Source organism: Perca flavescens, chromosome 7 (assembly GCF_004354835.1).
Source record: "Perca flavescens isolate YP-PL-M2 chromosome 7, PFLA_1.0, whole genome shotgun sequence".
Lineage (NCBI taxonomy): Eukaryota > Metazoa > Chordata > Actinopteri > Perciformes > Percidae > Perca > Perca flavescens.
In genome coordinates, this window is record NC_041337.1 from 20,924,203 (window position 1) to 20,935,571 (window position 11,369).

The window sequence follows — 11,369 nt, forward strand, 5'->3', positions numbered from 1 at the left end:
TACTCGTCAGTCGAAGAAAGTAGCGGTGTGCCTAAATGTTCTGTTCTATAGCTGTAGCCTATCAATGGCCCTGGGAAGCTGCGTACAAGTCCCGCCTCCTTCGCTATGATTGGCTGACCGTGGTCCAACGTCTATAATCTGCATTGTCTGATTGGCAGAGCTTGTTCGGGACAGTGTTTAACCTGGGTTTAAAACCATACTATTTTCGTTACATATCGAAAATAAATTAAAAAAAATAATAATTAATGTAAAACTGTAATAGTACTGTACTTAAGAACCATTTTGAAGTACTTGTAAGTTACTCATGAATTTCCATTTGATGCTACTTCATACTTCTATCCCACTATATTTCAAGGGTAAACTTTTTTTTAATTAGTGACAGCTATAGTTAATAGGTACTTTAAGATTTTACATACAAACTGATCAATTTAGAAAAAAAGATACATTGTTATTGATTAAACTACTCAAAAGCCTTTTAAGAATTAAGTACAATTCCCAATGGCTAGGACTAATGAGATATCTTGAATGAATGATGAAAAGACTAACAACCTTGAGTCACTTAATAAAATTTAATTGACATAGGTTTCATGAATGTCCAATCTTTTTCCCATTATAAAAAAAATAATAAAATAATAACATTGCAGAACTGCATCTGATGGGTAAAAAAAAAAAAAATCTATTATCTACATTGAAAAAACAGAACACTTAGTTGGACTGACCAATGAAGAATTAACTACATGGATAGAATTTGTAATGTGATGAAACATCGAGTCATTTTTTGCCTACAAACACTATGTGTAAACACAAAATTGTATAAAATGCATCCACAGAATTGGGCAAATTAGTAAGTACATCCAATACACACTGGGGAAGAAAAGAATTTCTGTACAATATCTTCACATTAGCTACAGTACACATTTCAGTTTTTGCTCAGTGGACACAGGTTGGACTTATGAAGCTGAGTCCATCCCCCACAGTACATGGGTTGAAAAAAATGAAATGACAAAATACAGGGCATCACATAAAAGATATGACACCAATGCATCATGAGTGTCTCTGAAAAAAAAAAAAAAAAAAATATCTGTACCATTTACAAAACATTTTTAAAGCAACAAGTATCCACTGGTGACACATTCTCATCTTTTTAACAGACCAGGGTCTGACATGGCTTCACAGCTGATAATTGCTCTGAGTGACTAGTCCTGGTAACCCATAACACCATGCTTCATTATTGTCTAAACAAATAATTGTGAAAATTAAAAGCTGGTCACCAACGCTTAACCAGATAAGCTGAGGGTATAAGCATCCTCCATTCCAGAGAAGACCAGTAAAGTCCACAGACTCAGCATCCACATGGTCAGCTCCCTGGAAGACCAGTATAGGAGAGGAGAGATAACAGAAGAAACCCAGTTGCGGTGCTGTGGTTTGGTTTGGTGTACTTTATGATGGCAGGGCAGGAGGGAGTAAAAGTCAGAGAAGAAGGTGTGGCAGATCAGGTTAGCTGGGGTGAAGAGTCTCGGGGTAGAATTCACAGACAGAAGTGCTATGAGACTCGGATCATCTGAGCCACCGTCTCATCTGCCGCTGCCTGGGCTACCTCCTGCTGTTGCTGGAAGAAGAGGAAGGATCAGTTAGATCACCATAATAAATGATGATGGGTTTCATCCCAAAATGAGAAATCACCTATTCAAACAAAGTGACAACTATATTCGATACAAATAAAAAAAAAATAATAATATGCTTAGCTGACAATTTATAAACATTTACAGGCTTGAGTCAGTATATATTTTTCATTACCGAGTGCTGAGGTTTTATTTTTTGCACACAGCTTCTTACCTGTGCCAGAGCCAAAGCCATTTCCTCCTTGTCCTTAGGTGAAAAGAAACGTCCACCATCTCCTCGCTTGCGCTGCATAGCGTGACGGTGGCGAGACTCGTGTAGGTATTTCTGCTAGAGTGAAAGTGTATGTATAGTATTGGGTCATGACCAGTTTGACATTGTAATTACATTGTGCCAGTTTTGTTTTTTTGTGCATTTTTGGCCTTTATTTAATAGGACAGGTGAAGACAGGAAAGGGGAGAGAGAGTGGGGAATGACATGCAGGAAAGGGCAGCGGGTTGGACTCGAACCCAGGCCGCTGCGGTAAGGACTGAGCCTTAGTACATGGGGCGCACAGGGGCCCCAGTGAAATATGATTTTTTATTGCCATTATCTATAAACAGGGTCGCAGGGGGCTAGAGTCAATCCCAGCTTCATGCAGCTGTCCACTCTTCATTTTGGCTCTCACCAAAACCCCAAAATAAAATCATGGACTGCCATTTTTACAGCACAAGATGATATCCAGAATGAGCCCAGTATGACATGGTAGATAGACAAAATAAATGAGTAGCTGGTGAAGAAAGGAACAAGGGCTTAAAACATGTACACTTGCATTTAGCAGGTCGTGAGAAAGAGAACTTCAATGTTTGTGTGGTGTAAGGTAATGAGCGCTGTCGTCTTACCCTCCTTTCCTTGGGGATCTTGCCCTCAGCCTCCAGCTTGGCCCGGGCCTGTCTACGCTTCAGGATGCGGTGGTACTGTTTGGCATTGACATACAGAGGTTCCTCCTCGAGCATCTCAGCCCCTGGCAGGGGAATACGCTGCATTGTGGGAACTGCGCCACCTCCAGGCACCATCTGATAGAGGGAGAGACACAAACAGGACACAGTGTTTTGAGCCTCTGCCGTGGAAAGCATACATGTATATCGGCATGCTGACACAAACAAGTAGTTACTGTGCAAATACAGGTGCTTTCAGTCATTCCTTAGTTATAGACCTTTTCTACAGGCTGACACTGGGTGGAGTTATGCTGGGAATTGCATGAGGTCACCAAATATCCTGAACTAATAAGAATCATAAAAAGGTGCGAGTTGTCCCGTCCTAACAAGTGCAGCAGAGGTGAGGGAGATGTCAATCAAGCATAGTCTGTAAACGCCCATCCATTTCAGGCAAAATAAGTGAAAATACCTACGTGGGTTGACAAAGAGCGTTAGGGGCTTTAAATTAACAGTAATATTCACTGAATTTAATGGCATGGTTTAACAAACTGAACAAAAAACTAAACAAAATATTTTTCCTGTTACAGTTATATTTAATGTTAATTTCATAAGCTTTTCAATCAAATTGACCAATTCAGACAACAGAATTAAGTACCAGCAAATAATTAATGTATTCATTATCGTCACAATATGATTCCACTAAAATAAAAATACATTACTACACCACATTTCTAGTTTCACAATGGATTAAAAAGGTAGTTATGATTCGCACAAAAATTATCGATTGAAACACTGAATTTGGTGCTCTCAAAGCAACATTGCACAACTACTTTACCTTAAAATAACAGTTCACAATCACTTTGATGCTACACTGACTTGTAATAGGGAGAATGGTTCCTCTGTAATTCCCACTCTGAGCCCGGAACGACTGTAACTATGTTACTTAGGGTTGGGTACCGAAACCCGGTTCAACTATGGAACCGGTTCCTATGCAAACGGTAGTATTCAGACCGGAATAGGACACAAATTTCAGTTCCGACTGAAATATTTTCCCTCTGTCGCTCCGGACAGCGGCAGACTTTTTTTTTCTTCTTTTCTTCTTTCTCCCTTTTCTGCCGAGTGGCGCACGTGCCCGCTGCCATATTTCCCCTCTGGGCTCACCAAAACGGCCATAAAAGCATATTAACCATTCACTGCACGTGTAAATATATTAAGCTTGCTCTGCCAACTCTGTAGCCTGGTGGTGGGGGAAGCGAGACAGCCTCCCCAAATTGTCTGCCCTATCAAACTCATACCTGTGTGTACAGGTCTATTGGATTGGACACCATCTGAGATAGTTTTCTCCTGTGCAGGACATGCCATAAGTCAGGAGAGGTGTCATATCTTGCCAGAGAAGGAAAATATGGTAATTTTTCTGCAAAAGAACTGCTAAAGTTTGAAGCTGGTTGGCATACCAACTCAACAACATTATTACATTACATTACATTTATTACAATTATTACATTATTTTGTTGTTACTTGTTAATAGTGTAACTGTTATTTGTTAAATTATGGTAGTTATGTGTTAGGTGACTTAAGTTTACTTATTATATCTTTAAGTACTTAAAAACGTTAATATATTGTTAAATTTAAATAATTTTCAATTAAATAAAAACTCCATAAAAGAGCCTTTCTTTGCTGTCATTTTTCAGTTTTTCAAGAATCGGTTTAGGAATCGGAATCGTTTTAAAAGTACCGGTTCGGAATTGTAAAAATCCAAACGGTACCCAACCCTAATGTTACTTTGGTGAGTAGGTACGCTCTCCGGGTAGAAGTGCATAATGCTTTTTTTGACACTTAACACTGGTTTTAGTGAAACTGGATCATATTTTATAAAGGAAAATGTTTTCTGTTTTTTCCTATGATGACCCCTGGTTGCTTGCCTTGACTCTCTGTGATTTACAAAGTTTCCTGAAGAACAGAAAGCTTTAGCCTACTTGTTGCTAAAGTAATGCTAACTGCTGCTAACGTAGCTGCCATCAGCTAGTTAGCTCAGTTCACCTTGCTTGCCACGACTGAGAGCTCCGAGCGCCGGGGAGGTGATGATGTTTACGCAGCTAGTACCGGAGCTTTGGACCGCTGGAGCTTAAAGTGGTGCCGGAGCCAGAACGGATCTGGATTTAGCAGCCTATATGCACATCATGGCAGAGGCAAAGATAAGAGCCAAAATATTCTATCCCGATATAGGGTATCTTATATCATGATAACAATAAATTTCACGATTTAACATATTTTCAGTTCAGCCACTGTTTTTTCTGGACATTGCAATAAAATTTTAGGATTTAAAAACATTTATATGATAGCCATTTTTAAATCATTGACAATGTATATCGTCCTGCCCTAGCTGTCCATATTTATGTCAGCTGTGTATTAAGTGAATTACACTCAGAAACAGGGGGGGGCCAAATCGCAAACAATCCCAATGTTAAGCAATGTTGCTTTAAGTGACCTCCACCACACCGTGTGAGTCTAGATTTATATAAAAAAAAGAAAGGTAATAAGATGCTCGATACCTCTGTACAGGGTCTTACCATGACCATTCCACCTGCATTGACCATGTTGCCGGAGACGGGCAGGGTCACGGTCACAGTGCCTTGGCCGCTGTTCGTAGTGTTGGTGTTGGCACCCCCTGCCTGTACAATCTGGGCGCCTGCCAGGCTGGCAGCTGGAATTGTGATCATTCCTGTAAACAGATTATCATCACAGTTCAAAATGACAACTCAACAGTGCTCACGTTTATAAAATCTACAAAGCAAGGAAGCAAACAGAAAAGATAGGTAAAAAATGTTGTTTACCCTGCTGCAGGATGGTACCATCTGCATTGACGGGCTGGTATACAATAGTCTGTCCGTCAGCTGTCTGTGCCACCTGTTGGCCCTGCACGCTGATCTGCTGCCCCTGTGGGTCCACAAGTAAGGAGAAAAGACACTCAGTAAACATATTAATAATAATTTGAGTAAATGGATGTGCCAATGAACTGATCACAATTTAACACCTGGTTCTGTCCAGCAGTGATGGCTGTCTGGGGCTGCTGGATGATGATCTGTTGGGGCTGACCCTGCTGGCCCTGGAGCTGGAGAGTCTGACCGCCCTGCAGCTGTATCTGACCCGGCTGCACCAGCTGGATCTACGGTACCACACACAGATTCAGGAACGTGCCAGTCTTGTCTCATTTACATTAGTGTTGTTCCGATACCGATAACAGTAACAGAAAATTCACGGCACACATTTTTTGGAACGTGATTAATGATTTTGGCCCCGGGCCGCTCTGTAGTTTCGGAAATCAGGAAGCAACTCAGCACTGCTGAGTTACCTCAGGGTCACAGCACATTATTTTGACCGACAGTGGGAAATTCAGACGCAGACGGGGAAGGTCAATTCTTAATGTCAACATTAACCTGGTGCATTATAGAAAATATTATATATTATATTATAAAAAGAGTTTTTAATATCCAGGAAAAATTTGTATTTTAACTGAAATTTCCATAACCTAACTGATATCAAATGGAAAATTAAATCGGGACCTTGTGAATTGGAATTGAATCGTAAAAGTGCGAAGTGAAAAAGCAAGCATAATTGTCCGCTCCCATGTTAATAAGAGCATTAACATTTTGATAAATATCCATTTTAAAGTGCATTTAGAACAGATAAAGTAAGATAAGTGTGAGATTTATTTGTGATTAATCACAAGATTATTATGGACAATCTGGTATCAGAATCAGTATTGGGAAGGACAAAATGGTATTGGAACTTTTTTTTGGCACTTTAAATTAGACAACCTTGTAGAGAAGCATTTGTCAACAGTGACATGTACAAGATAATGTTGTACAATTTGAATCTTAATCTAGTAACAGAGGCTTATCTCTTACCTGCTGTAACCCCTGGGCTCCAGATACAGGGACCTGCATAATGGTTTGACCCTGACCCCCCGACATGGCCTGCACCATTATGGGTTGCCCTGATGATGTGATGAGCTGCCCACCACTCACCTGGACCATCAGAGGCTGTCCCTGGACCTACAGAGAGATACAGAAAGCTGTTAGCAGTGTGGTAGTGTTACATCACTTACGTGTCACTCACAAGACTGCAAGCAAATGATGTCAAATCAGGAACATCCAGGATACCACATCATGGATAAAAAACGTTTGATGATTTGAATAATTTCTGTTTTGGGATATACAAACATGAAACCATCCAGTTCCATAGTAAGCCCAAACTGTAGCCTATATATACAGTATATTCCCAACATTTTGTGTCATGAAGTTAGGCTTCAATTGCAAAATAGAAAACCTCCATATTCAGTGGTTTTGTATACTGCTGCTGAACTAAAAGGTTACATGAAGTTCAGTTCGACTTGATTTGCTTAAAAGCACAGGATTAGACAAGATGACAACATCAAGATAATTGGCATTCACATATGCAACTTGACAAGTACAGATGGTCCAATTGGCATCCAATAATTAATTAAGTGAGTGACCACAATGGACAACTGAAAGCCTGTGGCAGCAGTTGTACCATAGGCAGAAATACCAGAGGAAAGGAATCCACTGCCATTTCGCAACTAGTAGCAATAACAAAAATATAGCTAGATGATGAGACGGGACAGCCAGTAATGACTATGAATGCTGGTGCTTCTGCTAACTGCAAAACACATCCACAAGACACTTTTTTCAAATCGCTTTCATCCACATTGGGAAGAACAATGTCCAACTTGCATAATTTGCTTTTACAAGCAAGAGACAACAGTAGTCATTAGAACACAAGCAGAAACCTGAGGCTGACACATTTTACACTGTGCTGAGGAACATGCAGTTCAGGAAGCTGTAAGACATGCTGGGGAGGGAGGATGAACCAAACAGCACACAGCTGGGTCATGAAAAACAGCCCTGGTTGTAGCATGCAAACTCGAAGGCTGTAACACTGTCGTGACTCTGACACAGGGCGGCGGCGGTGACACCACTACCTGGAGTGTCTGCACCTGCTGGCCTGAGGCCGTCACCACTGGTGCTTCTGTTTGCAACTGCACAGCCGTCACTGTGCCCTGTGTCTGCAGGCAAGGCAGGATAATACAGGACAATACAGTCTCAGACAAGTAATTATCAGGAAATATATTGGATCTGGATTCCACTGGAGCGCTGGGGTAAATGTTACCTGTGATCTTATAGCAGAGGGTTTAATTGTTGATGGTATGCCTATGCATGCCAGACTTTTTTCTACCTCAAAACCAAAATTTTGAGTAAATCCTGAGTTTACCTGCTGTTGGATCTGTCCATTGGAAGTCTGCACAACTATCTGCTCCCCAGTAGTAGTGGTGGCAGTTGTGTACTGCTCCATAGCTTATTGTCACAACACTCTCTAGAGACAAAAGAAAGACACAGATTATATATATATATATATATATATATATATATATATATATATATATATATATATATATAATATATGATTGTTAGCCATGTGTTTTTTAAAGTGTATTAGCCCACAACCTTCTGAATCATTCATTAAAAAAGCCCAATGTATTTCCAACTGATATCTAACGTTAGCTGCCAGCGGCCCTTCATCTTAACTCATCAGGAAAACGTATGTCATTAGCTAGCTATATGTCAAATGTCTGAAATGTAGAGGTGATATATGAAACCTACACTGGGTGACATAAGCCAGCTTCTTGCTAGCTTTAACGGTGTGTTTTCTACAGGGAAGGTTTCAAAGAGGATATTGTCGTGGAAGCTAACAAGGCTAGCGTCAGATAGCTAGCTAAAAAGCGTGACAAATGCTAGAAAGCATATACAGTTAAGGGAGGTTAGTTAACAGATAAATAGCTAACGTTTGTCTTTAGGTGGATTGTTCATTATGACATTAACGTTAACTTAGCTGGTGATAATTTGCTAGGCAGCTTTTACTGATAGGAATACGTTGGCGTTATCAACCACCCCTTTGTTTGAGATTCGATATTTTTGCTAACGTTGGCTAAGGCGTGTCGACCACCAGAAATCCTGTTTCCTCACAAAGAGCCAACAACAAGGAGGTTTTTGCAGCCTGGGACGCAGCGGTCGAAATCAAACTGCCATTCGATTTTTTTTGCATTTAGCTGGGTTAGTAATTTGGTTGGTCCATGGCAAACCAATCCGTGCTGACAACTACCAATGCCTTCAATCGGGTCTCCCTTACCGTATCTTCGCTGTCCGGTTTCCCTCTGATTGGCTCTAGTACAGCTCGCTAAAGCCCAATCAACAAAGTGAGCGGACAAAATGGCGCAAATGAAACAACGGCGCCTTTGAGGAGGTGCGCAGCTGCGTGACACAGGGACAAGAGTAGGTTGCATAATACGGTTTAGAATGTCGCAGAGCCCTTGGCGCCCGGCAGATGTCGCCATTTTGGTATATATATTTTTATATGACAGCTCCCTTGGGATATGTTATTCCTTCTATAGGTCTATTTCTCGCATTATTTGGAAATTAAATGACACAAGTAGCCGTTAAATCGTGTAATGGGCGATACTTATTGCGCCTCTTTGTTCCGTTCAGGTCCACTTAGCAAAGAACTGCACCTCCATACCGATAGTGGGCAGTATACATCCATGACTAAACTTGGATCGCACGCCAAACATTTTCCTAGGATGGCGAAGGCATGGCCCACCCTACTCTCCCAGTGATTGGCTAGTACTCGTTGCCTGCTTACTCAGAGTATAGCCGGACATGCCTTCTTTTATTTTTTTATTTTTGACAAAAGAAAAGAAAAAGCATAAAACACTCTCGTAGGGGAAATAGAATACACATGAGTAGATACAATACAAATGTTGTCAATGTACAAGAAAGAATTATGTAAGCAAAAAACAACAAAAGCAAACCATAAAGGGGGAATTACTTGAGATTACCGGAAGATACATACAGGGAGTGACATGAATGCGGGATATACCTTCGCCATCCTAGGAAAACTGCACCGTCTATGAATCATGTTTGCGGAAGTACATCCACGAGTTTCAGAAATTGAGTTAGGCTTAGCGAGCAGTGAGCATAACAAGCAGGGTCTGAGCAAGGTCTGTCAGTAAACAGTTTGACTATTGCACGTGCGTCAATGCCCGGTAACTTGTGTCTGACTGCGTGTGAACTTCCTCTTTGGCAAAAGAAGTTCACGATATAGGCTCAAAAAGAGAGGGCACACTTTGAGCATGGCCCGATCTCTGCAAGTCCTCGCCCTCTTCTCCAGGCTTGGTGATCTGTCATTGATGCCCTCAGTTTCTAACATCTGTCGATTTGCAAGCAGAGGAGCCAGCAATGCACGAATGGGACAGAGCCATGTGCACAGAGACAGAGTATCAAACAGTACTCCAAGATACAGCGATGAAATGCCTGATGATGAACTTGGACTGAAGGATACAGAGGAGGTAGAAGATAAGCTCCAGGCCTTGGTTGAGTAAGAGTCAACATTATTCTAGTGTATACAATAATGTACAATGCTTTGTGTGTGCTGTCTTTACAATCTATGTAAAAATAAGCCACCTTCCATGTTTTTCAGTGAGGCAAGAAAGGGGCAGAAGAAAGTGAAATATCATATACTGAGAAGGCAGATGACTACACCAGGAGCTCCGCAGAGGAAGCTTACCTGGGATGCTATTAAGCAGATTAGGTAAAAAGCTTTGTTATCTCAATTTAACCACTCACCCATGAAATAGCTTTTCCTGTCTTAAAGATAATTGCATAATTGAGGCTTAAATTGTTACTTTTCAGATATCTGAAGCAAGAGCAGCCAGATGAGTGGACAGTAGATCGTCTGGCTGAGGGCTACTCTGTCACCCCTGATGTCATCCTAAGAGTCCTCAGGAGCAAGTTTGTCCCCGCTCCTGATAGAAAAGTCCAGCAGGATGCCAAAGTAATGGCTGGACAGGGTCAGCGGGTGCTGCCTGCAGGTGTTGGGACAAGGGAGGCCGGGCTGAAGCTGCCTGGTAACCACACCCCAGCCATGCTCCTATCTGGAAGTAGTGAAGGTGCAGTGGTGCGTGTGGCTGACAAGACTTTGATGCTTCGAGAGGAAGGCTCTGGATTACTGGCTCAGAGTTCTGCCCCCGTTACTCTTCTGCCCACACACTTCAGAGCTGGTATTAGTGAAGAGGTCCATGTGACAAGGTCAAAAGAAGAGGACAGCACTTATAACACAAATCCTACAGAGGAGGAAAAAGAGGACGAGGAGAGCTGGGATGGACGGCTGTTGACAGACGAAGAACTTGAAGAGTTTATGGAAATGGAAAAGCCTTATCCTGTTGTGCAAGTTGGGAATGACTTCTTTGATGCAGAGGGCAACTTTTTGTATAGAATCTAAAGACTTGCTGTGTTGAACTGTTGGCTAACCCTGTGTGATGTTCAGGTTGTTATAACACCGTGACTTTCTGAACAGATTATTACTGACACAAATGAAACTTTAGTTAAATAGTATCTCAACCTGCTTGCAGCAGCAATCCTACAACCATAATGTGTTTTGGTAACTGATCCCTTTTTGTAAACAATTTTTTTTTTTTTTTTTTTTTTACAGTGCTGTAAAATATGAATCGGGTAACAAAAATAAAGGAACATTAATTTATTTGCAAACCCAAAGAAAATTGCCTCAAATATACAGAAGAAACATAGCAGATACAAAGATGTAACCTTGTATATTTACAGAACCATCACAATTTATTCATTTTTACAGCAGTTTTAAAACTAAGAGAAATGTGTTACCTTCACTTAATGCAATAAACCATCATAAAAGAAATTGCGACGTGTCTTCCAGTGTATAGCTGCTACATAATAACCCTGTATC

The 11,369-nt window shown here is 41.0% G+C and overlaps 2 protein-coding genes across 11 annotated transcripts; one reads left to right on the forward strand and one right to left on the reverse strand.

The window, feature by feature from the left end:
• Positions 1-550: 550 nt before the first annotated feature.
• Positions 551-8,926, reverse strand: nfyal (nuclear transcription factor Y, alpha, like). 10 transcript variants are annotated; one of them, XM_028581866.1, is made up of 10 exons: positions 8,539-8,734; positions 7,830-7,931; positions 7,537-7,623; positions 6,446-6,592; positions 5,572-5,703; positions 5,372-5,474; positions 5,090-5,259; positions 2,502-2,675; positions 1,837-1,950; positions 551-1,609 (listed from the first exon to the last, which is right to left on the reverse strand). In XM_028581866.1, the coding sequence occupies exons 2-10, from the start codon at positions 7,908-7,910 to the stop codon at positions 1,544-1,546; spliced, it is 1,074 nt and encodes a 357-aa protein (XP_028437667.1). In that variant the 5' UTR covers positions 7,911-7,931; positions 8,539-8,734; the 3' UTR covers positions 551-1,543. The 10 variants fall into 10 exon arrangements, with proteins under 10 accessions (XP_028437667.1, XP_028437669.1, XP_028437671.1 ...); XM_028581868.1 differs by lacking the exon at positions 8,539-8,734 and adding an exon at positions 8,745-8,926 and having other exon boundaries at positions 555-1,609; positions 1,837-1,947; XM_028581870.1 differs by lacking the exon at positions 8,539-8,734 and adding an exon at positions 8,745-8,924 and having other exon boundaries at positions 555-1,609; positions 1,837-1,947; positions 5,108-5,259.
• Positions 8,816-11,188, forward strand: ngrn (neugrin, neurite outgrowth associated). Its single transcript, XM_028581876.1, has 3 exons — positions 8,816-9,989; positions 10,092-10,202; positions 10,304-11,188. Exons 1-3 carry the CDS (start codon positions 9,745-9,747, stop codon positions 10,890-10,892), a joined length of 945 nt encoding a protein of 314 aa, XP_028437677.1. The 5' UTR covers positions 8,816-9,744; the 3' UTR covers positions 10,893-11,188.
• Positions 11,189-11,369: the final 181 nt, after the last annotated feature.

What these genes read in the sequence shown, in the direction of transcription:
- nfyal (XM_028581866.1), bottom strand. Translation starts at nt 7,910, where the DNA reads ATGGAGCAGTACACAACTGCCACCACTACTACTGGGGAGCAGATAGTT. An exon ending in TGGTAAGACCCTGTACAGAG is followed by an intron (nt 2,676 to 5,089) that starts GTATCGAGCATC and finishes TCCCTCTATCAG; the next exon opens with ATGGTGCCTGGAGGTGGCGC. An exon ending in TGGCTTTGGCTCTGGCACAG is followed by an intron (nt 1,610 to 1,836) that starts GTAAGAAGCTGT and finishes CTCTTCTTCCAG; the next exon opens with CAACAGCAGGAGGTAGCCCA.
- ngrn (XM_028581876.1), top strand. Translation starts at nt 9,745, where the DNA reads ATGGCCCGATCTCTGCAAGTCCTCGCCCTCTTCTCCAGGCTTGGTGAT. An exon ending in AAGCTCCAGGCCTTGGTTGA is followed by an intron (nt 9,990 to 10,091) that starts GTAAGAGTCAAC and finishes CATGTTTTTCAG; the next exon opens with TGAGGCAAGAAAGGGGCAGA. An exon ending in GATGCTATTAAGCAGATTAG is followed by an intron (nt 10,203 to 10,303) that starts GTAAAAAGCTTT and finishes GTTACTTTTCAG; the next exon opens with ATATCTGAAGCAAGAGCAGC.